General features: G+C 37.5%; 1 protein-coding gene across 8 annotated transcripts in view; it reads right to left on the bottom strand.

The window, feature by feature from the left end:
• The window catches only part of ERCC6L2 (ERCC excision repair 6 like 2), a gene marked incomplete at its 3' end in the record, with an annotated part of 57,973 nt that overhangs the window by 37,784 nt on the left and 444 nt on the right, over nt 1-19,745 (bottom strand). For 4 of the 8 annotated variants that reach the window (XR_013925103.1, XM_080373203.1, XM_080373202.1 and 1 more), the window contains exons 2-9: nt 15,696-16,120; nt 12,588-12,707; nt 11,024-11,217; nt 8,751-8,912; nt 7,315-7,522; nt 5,779-5,919; nt 4,088-4,201; nt 2,392-2,511 (exon numbers count right to left, since the gene is read on the bottom strand). Coding sequence is in view for 7 of the 8 variants with exons in the window: in XM_080373203.1 (XP_080229329.1) it covers nt 2,392-2,511; nt 4,088-4,201; nt 5,779-5,919; nt 7,315-7,522; nt 8,751-8,912; nt 11,024-11,217; nt 12,588-12,707; nt 15,696-16,120 (1,484 nt within the window). Of the gene's footprint in view, nt 1-2,391; nt 2,512-4,087; nt 4,202-5,778; nt 5,920-7,314; nt 7,523-8,750; nt 8,913-11,023; nt 11,218-12,587; nt 12,708-15,695; nt 16,121-18,148; nt 19,539-19,745 lie in introns of those variants that run through there. The other 4 variants (XM_080373199.1, XM_080373198.1, XM_080373200.1 and 1 more) reach the window with 4 other exon arrangements.

Genomic DNA, 19,745 nt, shown 5'->3' with positions numbered 1-19,745 from the left:
GGGTGGCACGCTGTAGCATTTACAGCGTGCAAGACAGAGATGACAGCCACCACAGCACAAGGAAGGACAGAAACATTAAATTGCCACTCTCTCACATTTACATTCAAGCAATTCTAGTTTTACTGACAGCAGTAAGCATATTCCATAGTACAAAAAGCTATGTTTTCCCATGTTTTCTCTCCTCTTGGCAAGAGAACAGAAGGTACTTTATGCAGGTATGTTAACCTTTTCAACTCTGCAAAAGTGTTACAACTGCCTGGCTAATCAACTTCATAGGCAAATCACAGCCCTTCTCCCCTGCCCTGAACAAATTTAAATAAATGCCACAAACTCTTCCTTTTAAAATATGCTCATCTACAGAAGAATAATCACCTGTGTCAAAATTTCTGGGTAGCCTATACTAAATTTCAATTTAAACAACTAAATTGTACCTATTCACTCTATACTACCAGATGAAAGTTACAAAAGTATTTCAAATACTTTCTAGAATTTATTTATAGAACAGAAGATGTAAAGCATTACAGTGGGACAAGGCCATTAAAAACATTTTACTATCATTTGCCTCATTTATTTCCAGATACACATGTTAAAATATATGAAACAGTTTTCAAGATCTAGTATCTGCTGACAGTAGTAACCTCTGATAACTTTCTGATGGTAAGGGGACCTTCTATATGAAATACCTTCTGCATGACTTTGTTTACAGAGCATAAAACCCAAAGTCAACCCAAATAGCTTCTCTTTTAAAATTCAGAAGAGAAATTTTCCTCACAAGACAAACCTCCAACACAAATCAGCAGGGCAGCGGGGGAAAGCCACCACACCACCATACATATATGAACCAATTTCTGGCATCATTATTATTCTGAAGCCAAAATCAATGGACTTAACCACCTTATTTTTCAGTGATAGCTACTTGGTACACTACGTAAAACTCCTTCCAGACACAGAGATATCACCACACAATTCAGAATATTCTGTTTATACTAAGATGTATTTCACGAACACAAAATTCAAGTTCCCCTAACAGAGAAAACAGACTTCCTCTCAAAGTTAGCAATTCTTTCAGTAATTTTTCGATAAATTCTGTCCAGTTTGTAATGGACTGAAATAGACACTACAGATTTCTAAAACAAAGCATCATATATATACAACCAGAGGTCATCAACAGTGGAAAAATATTCTGTTAAGTCTACTGGGCTGTCATAAATGCAGCATTTGAAAGTGCTTCTATTCTATAATTCATAAAATAAAGTAGAACTCCTCATAATAATACAAGATAATCAATTCTTATGTTGGCAGGAAAGAAGTTCCATATTGCTTTGTGTACAGAAGTACACTACTAGTGTAGTGTATAGTCTAATCTTTTTTAAAAGGTCAGAGTAATAGTGTCCTGTGACAGAATTTTTATCTCCATTTTTACTTTTATATAGCAATCTATATTGCACTTATCTCTCAGCTAGCAAACATACTGAATACATGTTTTGCAATATAATTATTATTTCATAAATACAATACAAAAATACAAAAAACCCCTCAAAAAAGTACACTCTGGTTGGTCTGCATAGTTTTTCACCCTCCAGTTACTCTCAGCTCAGAAACACTCCTAAGCCTAGTACCGTTTTCTTTTTAATTAGCTACATTAAACATTTTTCAGTTATTCATCCTGCTCGCCTCTGAAACTACAGAAAGTCAGTTTTTGAGGTAAGAGGTTTCATGGGTTTACACTTGGTTTTTTTGCTCACCTTAGCATGGCTCCTATTTAGCTTCATTTGAAGGGTCCACAGGGATAGAAAAGACAGTTAAGAACTCAGCACATCTTCACTAGTTCCACGCTACTCATGATTATAAAGGTCCTTCTCACATTCATCCTGACATTCTTTTCCAAGCTGGAAAGTTCCAGCCTACTTGGCTGCTTTTGTCCCACAGTACATCACCTTTGTGGCCCTTCTCCGACACTTTTTCTAAACCTTTTCAAGGTTCAACACAAACCTTTTGAGAGGAGAGACTGGAACTACCCACAATACTGAAGGTGTGCACAAACCATTAAGTCCCTAATATTTTTTGTTTGCTCTGTTTTACTTTCCCAAATATTTCTGACTGCCATTGTGTGATGGTTTCATGGAACTATCTGTCATAGTATTAAGGTCATTTAGTCATCACTAAATACTTGAAGCTAACATCTTAGGATATCTTATGATCACACATCACTCTTATCCAGTCTTTGCCCAGAGGCATCCTGATCCATGACAAGAGATACCTGCTGTGGTACCACCGTTGTAAACAGAATGATTAAAACCCCACAACTATCAGCTGTAAATTTTCTTACGTACATGTACTACAGCAGCAGATCTATTACAAATCTTATTTTTCATCTAAAGAATGGTTTACCTTCATTTTTCCACTGTATTTTGGATCTGAAATCGTTTCAAAGGCTGCATCTTTGCTTAACTGCACAAAATCTGGAAAACTGGAAAATACCTGGCTGCACACTCTTTTGATATGTGCTTCCTGGAAGAAAAGCAGAAAGTTTGAACAGGTGTTCAAAATTAGAGTTATGTTGGTTACCAGTAAGCCATACAAGAAGTCAGACAGGTTGAAACAAGCAACTCAAGCAGAGTTAGGTGGTTCTATTCAGTTCACTATAAAAGTGCTGGATAAAACATCTGTTGTGCATTTTGGTTTGCTTCATTATAAAGGAGAGAGGATCTTGATCTGAAACCATGGATTCTAGCTACTCGAGTAAGAGGTGCCCAGAATTCCTTCTCCCAGGCAGAGACTGCAACAGGACTGACCGGAACTGTCACTCTCAAGAACCCTGTTGGCTTGAGGTCTGCATTATGCAACAGCTGCGTACCAGCATTTCTCTGGACCATCTGGCATGATAAGCCAATAGAGGAATTACATACTGCCCCACCACTATGACAAAAAAAAAAAACAAAACCACAAAACATTGGGGCGGGGGGGAGTGCAGGCGGAATGCATTTAAACTGTTCAAATGCACTTAAAACTGTTCAAAAGCCACATAAAGCTCCGTTGCTAGAATCTGGATAGCACTGAACTTTAACATGACCACACACTTTAAGTCTACCTTGCCAAAGGAGCAGAAAAGATGTCCTCTCATCTAAGAGTAACACGTCATGGATTTTAGTACTAAAGGCAAGAACTACTATAAAACATCAGTTTCTTCATTAGAATTTGGAGCAATTAATAATTATGTATGCTGCAAAAACCAGTAAGTCTCAAAATACTCATACATTGTTATTTCAGTGGCTATTTAAACTCTTAAATGTTATTCCAACAAAAACTACATACAGAAAAAAAAAAGAAAAAAGAAAAAAACACCACCAAACAAAAAAAACCAGAAACACACACATACACCAGGAAACATTTGGGTATATACTGTGAATAAGGCCCTGGACACTAACAACAACATTTCCTAAAAACCAAAACTGCTTTAATGGAACAAACTTGCCAAAACTAGCAAGGATTTTCTCATTTCTATTCTGTTGTGGCTTTTGAGAAGTGGCAACATCCCTAAATCCTTTTGCTCATTCTTGGATATTAAAGATTACATGTAAGTATTTTTAAAAACTGCTGTTAGTGGGTCTTCTAGGTTACTTGCCACAGTAACAAGATCAACTGATACTGATCTCTCATTGAGAAATGTGCTTTAGTAGAAAATGCTCACTATTTAAAGAGACTCAGCTCTGAATACAGAGGACTAGAGTAAAAAACCCCTACATTCTTACTGCCTATTTATTTTTTTGCACAATGACATCCCTCTTACTTGTCATAAACAGAGCAGAAATGGCACTATTAGAAATCACTAAAAATTACTCTCACCCTAAACCTCTCCATTGTTTCTATAACCCTTATTTTGGGACATGCACTAAGTAGATGACCATACTGTTGTTTAGCATCTCTATCTATAAGGGCTACATTCTGAACTACTGAATGGAAAAGGAATTTTGCAAAATATCTTAATTTCAGTTAGTTAAGACTTAAAAAGAAAGCTAATTAATTCATTCAAGCGTTTTAATCCTATTTTCCAGAAGTCCGTTTTTTAGATACTTCTAAAACTAACCTGCTGCTTGCTAGTGTTGTCTGTCTGCAGCAGTGCAGCATGATTTGCAACCTTTTGTAGGATTGTCAAGTAACTGAAGCGCAGCGACTTAATTGTTTCACCATGAGCATTTACCTGCAAAGAAAAAAGAATGTTTATGCAAACAAATAATCCTGAAAATAAGAAGTTATCTAAAATAAAATGCTACTCGTACAAGGTTAATGTATTAGTGATTCTAAATAGTACTATAATTGATCCCAAGGAAATCTATATTGTATTTCTAACAAAAATGCAGAAAGTTTTGGTTTTTCCTCAGCTTTATGAGCCTATTAAAAACATCTTCTGAAAAACAACAGCTATGCTCATCGTTCACTCAACATTTCATACAGCATATCTACAGAAACTACAATAACCAAGATTTCCTCAGTAGACAAAAACCCAATAACTTTACAACTAATTTAAAATGTAAATCAAAACAGAGCTTTTTGAATGACTTCTTATGCTACAATTGCTAACTGCTCTAAAGCAAAAATGTATAGTTTTATAAACATCTCATGTAACATAATTCAAACAACTTCAAGCATTCTACAATGTAGCAGCAGCAACAGCATCAGCTATTTTTTCTGGTTATGGTTGGCCAATTTAGTTTTCCTTTCCCTTTTCAAGTTACTAAATTTTATGGGTAACTTTGGAATAGGACAGCCCATAGCATCACTTAAATATCTGCAGGCCTGTCAACTGCCCTTCGTGAATCGTGTTCAACAACATTTTATTTTTTCTATAAAATTACAGGAAACAAAAACCTGCAAAGAACAAATGCTACTATCCACAGAATATTAAACAGGCCAATGGGATTGTTTAGAAGAAATATGCAGAATACTGAATAAGCTGTATCATTTGGTAAAAAATAAATAAATAAAAAAATAATCCACTATGCAAGAATTGAAACAGGCCAGAAAGAAAACAGGGAGAAGTAAGTATGAGACATATGCTTCTAAAGGTTTAAAAGACATGCTTAATCTGAGCCTAGTGAGTGATACAGGCAAAACAAATATGAAGCTAGACTAATCTAATGTTAAAGTCATCCAGAGAAGACAAAGGAAATCTGCAAAGCTGTTACTAGTGCAATACTTCTGCTTCTGCTCTATGGCTACTGTCACAGTTCTGCCTTCAATGCAGCAAAGCAAAGTGCATGTTTAGTGGCACTGAAAGACACAACCCAACTGCAGTTGTAACACAAGCAAAGCCCAGTGTACTGGTTTCAGCTGGGATAGAGTTAATTTTCTTCTTTGTAGTTTGTGCAGTGCTTTGGTTTGGCCTGGGTCCAGGATGCCTCTGATTTGCAGCTTCTGCACAGACCACTTCAAGCACATGGAAGTAGCATGCCTGACACATACTGAGCATCCCAGCATAGTACCTTTGCCAACATCAACTATATCACAGGTGCCCTTTACTTACTAATACAACAGATCCAGAATTTACTGCATAAATAACAACCACCTGCTCAGGGCATGCAAAGCAGCTTTGCTGTAATCCTAAAGTACCTAACACCATCATGGTTGTGATGCAGCCATCCATGTTTTCCAATAGGAATTTCCTGAACAGATGGCCTACGACTACACAGCCATTTCAATCAGCTCTTCAACTGCAGAAATTCTCTCCAGAAAGCTAGAAAGACTATATTCTAAGATTCAAACAGTGCAAGTTCTTACTTTGTAACAACAGTTCTTCCTTTTACGACCACTGTTGCAGCTACAGGGCTCTCCTGCTTGTAATATTAAGTTTACATCCTCTGTCTCTAGCACAGCCTGGTAGACTGCTTTCTGGAATTCCGTCAGAGAACAGTACACCATCTGCCAAAGACAGAACCCCAAAATCACAATTAAGTACAGCATACAAAAGAGCACTGCGACTACAAAAAAACCCACATAAAACATGGAACATTGGCAATAAAGTAGAAAATAGGAATATATTTGCTCAAATAGTTACAGGAAGTAATTCCAACACCAAATGAAAAAATGTGGATCTTGATACCAAAATAGCATGAAATTGTAGCCAAAAATGTACATATACTGATTTTATCCCCTCCCAAAATCCTACAAAGGAGTATCAATGATAAGCTAAAAGAACCTGTTAAGTTTCTATAAATCTCACTATGGCTTTTATAGAGGTACAGGAGGAAGAGGAAAAATGAGAGAAATAAACAGTTAATTGTAATTATGGATTCCCCTCTGCCAATGGCTTAATTTGCCCTTTCTTTCCTCTTTTTAGGCACTAGCTGTTGTAGGGCGCTACCACAGGCAGGACAAACAGAATAAGCTATGAGAAGGCAAGGATCTACAGAGTACTATGGCCAAAACTCTTAGCCGTCTTCTTAGAGACCATGGGTGGCATCTCCCTGACATCTTTAGTCTTAGGCAGCAGGAGACAGAAATCCCAAGATCCTTCCTTAACTTAGGCTGCCCACACAGCAGCAGCACCATGCTGAGCTATAATAATACAGCAGTAACTTGAACATATACTCACATTAACAAGAGAATGAAAAGAATAAAACCTGCTAGATTTAGAACAGCGACTGACTGACGTTTGTGTTAATCTTTCCTTCAGAGGACAGTTTAGATGACATTATTATATGTCAAGAATGAAGAATAAATACCAAATTTTGAAAACAAAACTAGCTGCAAACTAACATATTTGTCTACTTAAAAGAAAAGTACAAATATATGTAATAAGAATTTATGATAACTCAGCTATAAAGTATTATCACTTTATATAATGTTTACAATAGCAAGAGATAAACAGGATTACAGACCTATCAATCTGCTTTAGGTTTAGGGGTTTCTTTTATTTAGAGAACGAAAATGAGGCAGTTAAACTAAAAGCATACTGTTCCACGCACGAAATGTCAAGCTGCAAATTCAGAAGTGCTACATAGAATTTCAAGAGATTTACGTATATTGCATTGGGTTTACACAGATCAGTACAAAAGTGCACATAAAATAGATGTGTAAATCACTAGTCAGAAGTCTAGCTGAGCATTTTCATGCTTGATTAACTCCATTTCAATATGCAATCATAGCAATTATGTGAACAATGTGCGCTACTACTGCATGTGCATTTTTTCCAAGGCTCTGGATTCTTCTTCAGTTCGTAAGTCTATGGAAAAACCATGAACCACTACAGGCATGATGAAAGAAAGAAGAAATATATTCATTAGCATCGTATTTGAAATGTGTAGGCACTCTTACTCTGTCTTCCTTTTTTGGCAACTGATCACTGATAAGCACTTTGGTACGCCTCAGAAACCAGCCAGACATTTTTCTTGCTAGCTCCACCATGGCCTTACGACCTGTTGCTAGCTCTCTTTTAGTTGCGGTGTGCCTCTGGCCATGCTCCACTGGATCAGAAAATTTCTTCTTGAAATGTACTCTGCTACCCAAAAGCCCTGGTACAGCCCTATTAAAAAACAAAAGGGGTGGGGGGTCTGTGAATGAATAACAGCATTTTCTTTACTCCAAGGCAGTCTATCCTTTTCCATTGATTAAAAGCATACCATACATTGTTTCTGGCTAACAGCAAGAGATCTTAAATTAACAATCACTAAAGAAATGAATAAAAACTGTGTACATAAATAGAAACATATACTACTTCCAGACACACCATTTTTTCATTTACTTTCTGTGACCCTCAGATGTTAAGAGACTCCCCTTAGGAAAAGGTTTGCCATCCCATCTCCAGAAAAATTAAAGCCCAGAAGACCAGTAGATGTCTCAAACACAGAACCTCTAAACGGCAAGGCTGCTACCGTTCAGGAGCCTAAATTGAAAGCTAAACAGTCATGTTTTCAATTTTTACTCTTTTTATTAAAATCAATTTATGCAGATATTACAGTTTACTAAATAAAATCTTAAGAAACCCAACAGCAAAAAGAATTTAGTAATCACCGGCAGCACTACAATTTACAACAATCTATTAATAATATCAGCATAGTTTTAATGAACCAGATGCAACACTAAGCTTACCGCCAAAGTATTTCTTTCCCGGTATTTCAATTCAGTCTGTATATCCTCAATTCAAGGTATGTTTGCTTAGCTCCTCTTCTGTAAAGCACCCCCAGTAAGTCTCCTATGCTTAGAATTATAACTAGCCTTAGTTCTACCTCCTCATTATAAGTTTTCCTGGACAAGACTGTTGCTTTGCAAATACTTGCACTTGTGCATTTTGAAAAGCAGCAAAATATTATTACTTCAATCTTCCAAATAAGTCAGAATGACCTGCACATACTGGACATAGCATAGGCACAACTTTGACTGGCAGAAGTTGTGTAATTATTCCTTATCTACTGTGCAGAGAACAGAAGAAGAAAAAAGAAAGCCCTTGGAGAAGAATGGTAAACATGGAGCAGGGGGGAGGGAGAGAAAGTAATCTTAATCGCTTCCCAAATTCCCCGAAGAAGCTAGTCAGGAGGAGCTCCAAATGTATTAAGTAACTGCACAATTCATACCAGGAGCGTACCTCCATAGTTACATTGGAAAAGCATACTTACATTCTCATAAAACATCGGGGGTTTTTGGGGGGGAAGAGTTGTGGTTTGTTGTTTTTTTACACAGATAGGTCCATATCATCCAGCTCTGCACAGTTAATATATAGAGGTGTTTAACCATTAAAAAAATATTTCATTTACCAGTCCATAACACACCAAAGTTCCTTCATATTGTTTTGAAGAATGGTTCCAGTAAGACCTATGCGAACGCTGCATTTTAGTGATTTCAGGGTTTGAGTTATCTGAGCCTTTGGATTCTTGATTTTATGTGCTTCATCCACTATCACAGCAGACCATTCCACACTGCAGATCAACAAGAAATACTGTATTAACTAAAACTACTTATCCCGTCATCTCACAAACACATACAAAGATGTCAGCCACACAAGTAGCTGTGGTTATTATGAGACATAATTACTTTTTGATTTTCCTGTTTTACATTGTACTACATCACTCCGTTTCTTCATATTCTGTTTTTTTAGTAAATTGAATTGCCATAGCTGAATATAAAGGCTAAACTACATAGCCAAATAAATGAACTACTGCTAACTGTATCAAATGCTTTCTGTGAAGAAAGCAGCTTTCAACCTCTGGAGCAATCAATCCAGCACATCTCACCAGCACTAACTCATAAGTAGGACTTAGAAAAGTCAAATAAATCTTTGAAGATAAACTACTGAAACGTGCTTAAGACAGGTATACTTCATTTTCCCAACAAAACCTATCCAGTGTAACTAGAAGCAGACTGAAGCATTTCAATCTCTGGTTTCCTACACGAAAGCATCACTCAGCTTCTTTGATACCTATCTACCAATATGGCAGAGGAGTTTCAATATTTTGTGGCTAGGAGGAATGCATTTAGAAGCAGGGATCTAAAGATACTTTGCAGCCAGTTCAAGCATATAACTTGGGAGGTAGAATGACCCGTACACTGTAATACTAATTTAAGTCATCATGTCCCTAGGAAGAGGTTTATTAACTTTAGGAGATTGCTTTATATATATATGAATGAACAGTTCAAAACAAAATCATATCCACTTTGATGATACTTCAAGCTGCAAAAAGTTGAAACGGGCATGTTTAGAAAGAAACCTCTCTCCTGAGAAGGCTGCATTGTTGTGGCATTTTTGATGCCTGCTAAATACATTCACTTATATCCAAGTTCCTTACACTCCTAAAATCTGCTAATGATGGGAGCTTCTGAATGGATCCTAACAGTTGAGCATACGCTAGCTCCTTCAACTTAATCTCTCATTCTCTCATTATGCTGACTTACATGCATAACTGAGCCTGTGTATTCTTACTAGTGATAATTAATTTTTTAAGACCAGTTTTTAAGGCCAATCCATCATTCTAGCCAAGCAAGCCTCTTCCAGTGTCAAGACCATAGGCCCATCCAGTCACATGCTCTGCAGAAAGAGTTTAGTAAATATGTAAGCTGAAGCAATATATTTGCAAGCAGTCACACAAGATCTACTCTGCACATGCACCTACTTCCTGATCATTGCCTATTCCATGACCAAGCCTGTAGAGTTCCTCAGAAAAACAAGAATTACAGTACTGCTAACACAAGTCCTTTAGTCTTCTCCTATCTGCACTTCTTTTTCAGAACTGAGCACATAATAGAGATGGAGAACTGATTGCTTTGGTGATGGCTGCCCAGACCACTAGGATGCTCTCTGGGACCTGGACCTTTCTTGACACCTAAAATGACAAGATCTGCACATCCACTGACAACATCAGCTGCTAAAGGCAGGCTGCCGCTACTAGCTATTCACGCAACTTGTACCCTAGTTCCAAGATGATGTAAGGGAAGAGGGCAGCTAGGATCAGATGAGAGTATGATGAACACAGCCAAAAGGCAGGCAAAACTCCTAGTTAAAAAATGCTGACAGCTATGGAGCAAAGTAGGATTTCTAATACAATCTGCTGTCAGAAAACCTTGATTCTGCTAAGTCCATGAGGTATTTATAACTATAGAGGCACACACACCCTTTATATCAAAGTTTTTAGGCATCCAGTATTTCATCATGCTGGTGAAAAGTGTAAATAAGAAGGAAAATACCTTCTGAACAGGGTTTTTTTTCTCCTTACACTGTACTGAAAGATAGAAATATCTTCTGCATGTCTTTCAGCTACCACCAGTTTTCAGACAGGCAATTTCTGCATCTTTTAGAGAACACTTGAATGCGTTAACAGCAAAGACTAGCTTTATGAAACTACGCAAACACTTACTTCTCCCAAGCATCCCACTACAAAGATAGTATAGGGTAAACTCAAAGGTAGTTAAATGGGATTTTCCTCTTCAGCACAATAAAAGTAAATGCATTACACAGAAAGAATAAGTACTTGCAAAGAACAATGCAAAATTAGACAGTTAAAATGTGTGTAGAAAAATGCATTAATATCATTACCTGTTAAATTCATCCAAATACAGGCGAAGTATCTCATATGTTGTAAGGGCAACTTCACATTTCCCTTGCTTGATGCGACTCAAGTCATCATCCTTTTTACTGCCATGTAAGACAGAGACCTTGAAGTATCCCCACGTGTCTAACTCATCCTTCCAGTTATAGAGCACTGAAAGAGGGGCTACTATGAGGAAAGTCTGAAAACCAACAGATGTTATAGTATTACTAGAAAAACTACAACATAATACTTTTGCAATAAGGAAAGTCAAAGTCTTGAGATTTATTTTACTGTTTTTACTGAACAATTTGAACTGTTCAATTTGTCACTTCAAAGTATAGCATGGAAATAATCTGAAGAGTCAACATAAATAAAAAAATAATCAGTTTACTCACAGTATGCAAATATTACAGGAAAAAAATAATTTAATACTACAAAAAACCCAGATTATAACTTGAGTAAGTAGCACTAACAACTGCAACAAGACATGAGATACTATCATTTTGCTTTGTTACAGTATCTGTATACTATAAAGCATTTTACAAATGGAGAAAACAAAAGGATGAAGAAGATAAGCAGCTTCCCCCAACCCACCAGTCTAGTCATCACATGACTTCAAAACAGAAAGACCTGAAAAAGCTTTAAAACTTTAAGGCAGCTCATGCAACTCATTTAATATCATAGAATAATAAAATCGATAGAGGTGGAAAGGGACCTCAGGCAGATTCTAGTCCAACTTTCTGGTCAAAGCAGAGGAAACACTGAATTCAGACCAGGTCGCTTAGGCCTTTCCCAACTCAGGTCAGAAGCATTCTGGCTTTTCCACATCAAGTACTTGCCCTTTACCTCTTACTCTCTGTATTTCCTCAGAAACCTGTACCCATTATTCACAGAGCTATAGCAGTATGACCCATTCTGCCAAACATTACAATTATTCCAATAAAATAAAAACAGCAATGGAAAACAGAAATTGCATGGGTCCTATGATGGGTAAAATTAAAAGGATGTTTAGATTTCTTTCATTCACACAAACTTTTACATGTATCTTTATTTGTTGTAACTGCATTTGATTACCTGGATTATGAGTCAGACTTACTGCTGACATTATGACAATCCTTCACAAAAATATGGGAGGTCACAAGAAAATTAGCAATTAATTTTCTAAATATATGCATTTGCCTTAATTATATAAATATCCTGTTAATATAGACACACGTGGTTTTTGTACTTTAGAAACACAATCACATGAAACTAATTTTTCTACTCACTGATACAGGTTTTGCAAAGTACTCTAGCCATAAATCTCATCCAGGTATTTCCAAATGTTTTGTGTTAGTGCAGTCCAACAGTATTAGCAGATTAGACAATAACAGCTAGATAATGCACTATGACAGTCTGGAAAACTGAAGGCTTCCCTAACAGTACTAGGAAGGCCATGAAACCCCAACCTACCCAACTAGCTGAATTTTAAAAATGAATATATATAAACCTTTAAAGCAAACAAGGAACTAATCCAAGTATTGCCTTTTACCACCAAAATCCATGAACTTGTATCACTAAAAGCTGTACCTTCTTGGGATTACACCTTGATTCTTTTTTCATTGTTCTCAGTAAAAATTCTGGCATATTATTTTCAATATCTTCACGTGTTCCTTTTTTGTGCAACACTGCAGCCAAAAATGAAATTACCTGAAGAAAGAAAACAATGATTACGTAAAAAAAAAAACCACCAGAACACAAACAAAAGACTGAGTTCCAATAAAAAGAAACATTTAAAACAAAGCCCAAGATGGAATTTAGTAAGGTGGTTTTGGGGAGCAATTGAGTTTTTTTGTTTGGGGTTTTTGTTTGTTTTAAATTGACCTGTTTTTAAAATGGGAACCCCTTCCCTTGGAGAATCCTGAATTCACGATAACAGCAATTAATTGTTCTATTTTTCTCTTTCATCCTCTAAATGGAAGAGTGCCCAAAATACAGAAGAGATTATAAGCCAAGAAACACTAGAGATGATGGATGCCTTGCAATTCTCCTCTATTTTCAGGACACCTGAAGTTTACATGAAAAACCAGAAGAAAGAGGTGTGTTGGTAAAAATCTAACCTCTAGGTATACATTTTCTGTACATTCCTTTCCTTCTAATTCCTGTTAACATCAAAACTAGTTCTTTCTGTTGTGTTTGGGCTATATTCTCACATCTGCCTCAAAGTGATCAAGGTGATTTCCCTCTGATTATGAGGACACACTTAATACACAACAGAAAGGACATACATCCCAGCATCAGCTATTCCAAGCTGCTCCCATAGTAATCCAAAACAGAAAGAAGGCACAGAGATAGCTGGCCAGAATATGCAAAACCATAAAATCCACTTGGGATAAATAGTATCCATGGGGCTAAGCAGCAGCAAGGACCAGATGCATCAGAGAGGTGCCCTTCTTTTGAAAACTCAACAGGCCTCCTTTACTCAGAGCAACTAGCTCCAGCTGCTTCCTTTTGTGGCTGCTACACAGCTGCTCATAGCAGCACAGAGATAAAGCTGTCAGCTAAAAATTTCCAAAAAAACCAGGACATTTCCATAGCTTTCTCCCTCTAATGATGGGGAGAAAACAGCCAGCCAAGAGTGCAGAAACCTGAGAAGCCCAAAGGTAGGTAGATGAGCAGAAGAGAGAGGAAAGCCACCACATATGGGGCTGCAAGGTGGGAAAGAGATGTACAGAAGTAAAGAAACCAAAACATTTTTATACATAGTATTTTATATATACTAAGGCTAAGAGAAACTGCAAGTTCGCACATGCTGTTTGACTTTAATCCTTTTGATAATAAAAATAAAATTCAACTGAACATAAAATCTTCATGTGTCTTCCAGATTCTCCTTTTTTAGGAGGATTACACATCACAAATTAGTAGCAATAGCAAAGGCTGCAAAAGAGCAACTCTGCTGAGAAACCTTTGGCTCCTCCAGATAAAGCTGGAAGCAACCAAGAGGCCTTGATAGGAAATGAACTTACTGCAGTCATGTTAAGCAACAGTACTTACTTGCCTTCACGTCAACTTCAGCTTGAAATAAGAGCGCCATAGAGTCAGGCCAATTTAAGCAAAAATCAGGACTACAAAGAACATTAAACGCAAACATTTTCTAGAAAAGTGTTCACCTCATAAACCATCCTATAATTCAGAAACAGTAAGGTTCAGGCAACTCACAAGCATAAGACAAGTCTTTTATAGGACTAAATCAGTTACTTGATGTAGTTTAAATATTCTTTCATACATACTAATATTTTCTAAAGAAGTGAAATCCTCTTTCACTTCATATCCATTGAACTGCCTTAGCCATACTGAACTTGAGCATAAATACTGTGTTTTATAAAAACCCCACAAGATATTCCTCAAAACCTCTACCCTTCTGTGAACTTGATGCTGTGATGAAAAGAAATAACCATCAGATGTGAATTCCACACAGGAACACACTGTAACTGTATGACAAACATGGCTAGGTCACTACAGAATCAACTCTTGAGATTCAAAAGCTACAAGAAATGCAAGCAAGACAGCTCAATTCCACCACCACCCCCCAAGTTTACCAAGTTTACTACTATCTCATACAGATTATTTTTACAATACAAAGTCAGGTTGTTTGCAGTTCTGAGTAGAAACTTCCATAACTACAGTGTTCTTAAACTTCCAGGGCCAAGAAACACAGCCAAGCATAGGCAAAACACTTCAGTTCTAATAAACATCTGTTTACAGATCAGCAGTGGCTATACAATCCATGATATCCTTTAAACCCTCTATCCAGAGAGGTTTTGGCAATTTAGTTTACTCATTCCACTTGCCAAGTTTGCTACAGAACAATACTTTGCACTGAAGGGTGTCTGTCAACATTCTCCTAAATGGAAGGGCAATAGATGCTACAGCCAGTATTTTGCAGTGAAGGAATGAGCTTGCATTTGACATGTGAAGGGAGAAAGGAGAGGGGGACAAACACCAGCCACTATAGGATTCAAGCTGCTAACTTGAAGTGAGACAGATGGAAGAGCATTTTCAAACATAAAACCACTCTAATTTTAGTAAAATAAATACATCATTTGGGCCACACTGATTCAAAGCATAATGGAAAAATCCAGCTATACTTTGTCCTTTCATCAACTCAAGCTGTATTTCCAAAAGAGTGATACAAATAACGTGGAATATCTAAGCACTTTTTCCAGAGAAGGGAGTAAATGTGTCTGCTCCTTCTTCCCAGTACAGTCAATTATTTGTTTTCAGTAAAGAAGAAAGACACTGAAAGAGCTACAGTCGTATAAGGGTTGCAAGTACTTTTAGCATACTCCAATGCAAATTACTTTCATGACGCACAGGTAGCATTTCTCAAAGCAAATTAAACATAAAATGAATACTAACATTTTAACTACTGTAATCACCTATGCTTACACTAAAAGGAGCCACACCTCAGTTTTGTGGCCTGTCAGGAGTGAATCTTAAATCAGCAAGGACTCCTGGCTGTAAGTGCTGTCCTGGATGGCTGCATCCTGCCTCCTCCAGCTCCACAATAGCAAAGGGAGGTTAAGCTCCACAAGGTGGCTTTTCTTAAAAAAGTTACTTTTAAAAAAGATTTACAACTTACAGAAAACAAAGTCAAAAAAATTATCTATTGTCTCACTGTAACAATCAAAAAGATACCTGTATTGTCTTTCCAAGACCCATATCATCTCCAAGAATACACCCCCTTTTATTAGCATAGTGTCCATACAGAAATTGGACTCCTTCCCTTTGATAATCACGCAGGTATCTGTTAATTGTATACGGGATAAAATCACCATTGTCAGATAATTTAAAAGGAACTGCAGGAGACAGAAGATTTCGGTCAGGAAAATAAGGCTTTTCCAGATCTCCATCATCACATATTAAGCTTTTTGAGGGTCCTCTACTGGCTTCGACTCTACAAAGTTTACTTATTAGTATTTTCCTTTCTTCAGACTCCAAGAATGACACGACAGCAAACGATTTTCCATTCTTGTCCTTTTCAATAGAGGATATTGTTCCTTCATGAAGTTTCCCATTTTCAAGATAAGGAGCAAGGCATTTTTCCCCAATCTGCCAATTACCTATTAAAAAAACAACACAAAAGCACAAACACACAATGATAAACTGGCCAGATGTACAAAGTATTTTATTTTGTCACACTAACAAAAGTTGAGTATAAATTTATTTGACAAAATGCATACGATCCAAGATTAAAGATGTTATTTAAGTTAGCACTAGAATCAGGATGCCAGTTACTGTTTAGAACCAAATCCTGAGCTAGACATGAAATTATAGTTTGCTGAAACACTGCTATTCTATAAGTATCTAAAAGTCTGTATGAAAAAATGTGATGTAAAAGCCAGATTCTGATGCATTGTTACACAGTGGCTTCACACAGGTAAACACTAATATGTTGATGCCTGCAGGTTCAGTGTCCAATTAACAGACCATGTGACCTCATCAAAAAGGCCTTCTCTATTAGACACACTTCTGATCTACCCGAATTTAGCACTGCAGTGTTTGTAAATTGTTAAACTATAATCACACATGAAAACATCACCTTTCTCCTAACAAAGTCTGGAGCAGGTTAAAAAAAACACAACAAAAAACCCAAAACCAAAAAACCTACACCTTGTTTAGAAACAACAGAAGTGTGTGTACTTTAGGAACACATAGTAGCGCTATCATTTGCATGTATTGTTCATAAAAGCGGCTTACTACTCAGTAAACTGCTTGCACAAGCTGTCAAGTCTGGAACTTAAAATCCGTCCCTCTGTGTGGTCTCACTATGGCCTTAATACAGTATATTGAATATTAACAGAGATGACTGACTGCTTCATTGTCAGCTCATTTTTACATTTCATGCATAAAGATTATTTTTAAATGGTATGAATGCTGCTACAGAGAAAGAGAAACTCAAGAACAGCAGTGTATCAAAGTCCAAAGAATCCACATTGTATTGACAACGAAAAACCCAACAAAATACCTCTATCAAAAAAAGCAAGGCCTTCACCTTCATAGTAAAAAGAGAAAGACCTCATAGGTAACTGCTGCACCAAAGTTTTCCAAATCTGAACTGAGGAAGTGTTGTCTTTTTGAGTTTGTGGAAATAATTCCCAACTTTCCCCTGCTAAGCTGTCCCAAAACAAAGAAAGGGACACAAGATTAATTTTGGAACTTTCATTGTTTCTTGTCTATTTGTTGGAGTAAGTTCTGCTACTTCTGAGAAAGTCATTATCGGTAGCAGTGAGAGTCACCTAAGGTTTTTATGGTAAGGAGCAAATCAAAGAGAATCTTGCATCAGAGCAAGTATTCATACTTCATACCTATAATCAGTGGTAGTACACCTTTCAGGGCATATCAATCCAGTTACTTTTCAGAAGTAAGGAAAAAAAGAAAGAAAAGAAAAAAAAAAAAAGAGGAAGCCCCAAAGGCAAGGAACTCCACCTTCCTCCATTTTTATATCTCAGTGCAAAGAACTCACAGAAAATATCAGTTCTGCTGGCCAACTCCTGAGCTCCCGGAAGCATATGCTCACAGGATTATTCTCACAATATATTAGTTAGATCAGTGATAATTATACATAATTTTTTTAAAAAAATAATTATATACACTAGAAGAAAACAAAGACATCCATGCAGCCCACTATTCTACAGCAACAGTGGCCATAAGATGATAACGAAGGAACAATAAAAATAGCACAAGCACACAGAATACTGCTCTTTTAAGATTTTTCAGCCTTAAAGTATTTTTCAGCTACAGAGATTTCTGGCCCAAGTGTGGTTTGTCCGTTTAGCAAACCCTAGTGGACTCCTCTCTTTCAAGTATCTTCATTCCCTTCATCAACAGATGCAGATTTCTTCCCATTTGGTGTCTCCTATCAATTTTGCAGGTCTGCTCTCTAATACCTACCAACGTTTTGCCTGCTATGAACTTGGTTCCCACAACCAAAGATGATGGTGGATTAATTCTTTTACTAACAAGATCATAAGCCACCACCTCTCTGCTAGACTCACAATTTTGCAGATATCTTTCACAATACCCCCCATCATCCTTACTTGGTAAGTTCAGCCCCACACCCTGTGACCTTTACATAAGCTGCTCCATACCTTTGGCCATTCCTGCTCATCTTCTGAGAGAATTGAGGCTCAAAAGTATCTTTCTGAGGCAAAGGGTGAAATACAGATGGTATATTCAACAAACCATACATAACTATCTTTAAGGTATTTGTACCATCTCTCACACATGCTCAAATCGATGCCAAAAATTGTGCACATGAACTTCTCCCAGCAGCACATAAGTCTTTGAGTGATTTCTCACAAATAAGACTGAAAAAATGAAACCAGCTATATACAGCACAGTTAAATATGCAAAACAAAGCTTAAAATAAGACAGCATTTCCGTAATTACTTCCTCTTACAGTAATAACTGAAGTGACACGCAACACTAGGTTAAAGACTCTCAAGTTAAAACAATGCTTTAAGAGGACGATGCCTTTGTTTTAAACTAAGCATTTACTTGAGTTTAGTAAGTTGCATATGACCTGTCAGAATTAGAGTTCCACGTGCAAAGTGGAAAAAATCACATGGAGTAACAGTTTCAGCATTACCAAACTCCAAACCTGGTGAGAAACGGGGAACAGAATGACAGAAAGGGAACAAAGAGAAATGCAGTGGTATTAAGGACACCATTACTACAAATCCCTAGAAAATAACACTGCACAAGTCAAAGCAAGAATTGCTACTTTAAGGAGCCCGATTCACTAACTTCTTGGTTGTTGAACCAGAACTATAAATTATGTAGGATACTATCTTTAAAAATTAGAAAATTATCCAATATGGCTTCCTAGCATGTATATTTGCCGCCAGTGAAGCAAGCTGGTATTTAAGATGCCTGCCTGTACTTACCCCTTTTACCACAGTTGAAGAAAGCATGCCATTATATACATGTTAACTGTATTTAATCATGCTGTTAATGACCTAATGTCACACTGTAGCCCCTTTTGACAACTACTGCTGTATAAAAAACACAACCAAAGCAACAAACTATCATGAATGGTTTGTTAACTACTGGGGTTTGACTACTTAATGTTGAGCGCAAAGAATTTTTACACTCCAATAAATGACTGTAAAAGCAAAATTCAAGGGTACTATAAAGTTGAAGCATTGCCCTTCTTAAATTGTAAAGCTTAAGTACAAAGTCGGTAAGCAAAAAAGGGCTAAGAAGACCCAAAACGTTCTCTTCCAAAAGACGTCAAAGCAGAATGTTTTGAGTTCACTCAACCACACATTTCCACTTGCCACAAGTTAATAAATTCCAAATGTACGCTTCTGACAAACATGAAGCGATTTAAAAGGAGTTTTCGCTCTTCCTATTTCTAAAGCACGCCCCACTGCACTCCTCGCGTTCAAACGCCTCAGTTGTGCTACGAGGCCAGGCCAAGCCTCGCAGTGCGCCGGCCAGCCGCCCCTACGGGCCTGCCCGCAAGGGGCCGGCCAGCCGCTCCCCGGCCCCGCCACCCCACCCCACACCCCCCCTGGGCCGGCCAGACCCACCCCCACGGGCGCGCTTCGCGTGGCGAAGGTGCGGGAGCGCCCGCCGTGGGTCACCGAGCACCTGTAGCTTCCACACCTGCTCTCACATTCCGCCTGAGCAAACGTGAATATGCGCCTGAACATTGCTCTGGAAAGACACACGGAAGAGCCT

Source organism: Falco punctatus, assembly GCF_963210335.1.
Source record: "Falco punctatus genome assembly, chromosome: Z".
Classification (NCBI taxonomy): Eukaryota; Metazoa; Chordata; class Aves; order Falconiformes; family Falconidae; genus Falco; species Falco punctatus.
The sequence above is the reverse complement of the archived record's forward strand: the minus strand, read 5'-3'. Positions and strand labels throughout refer to the sequence as shown.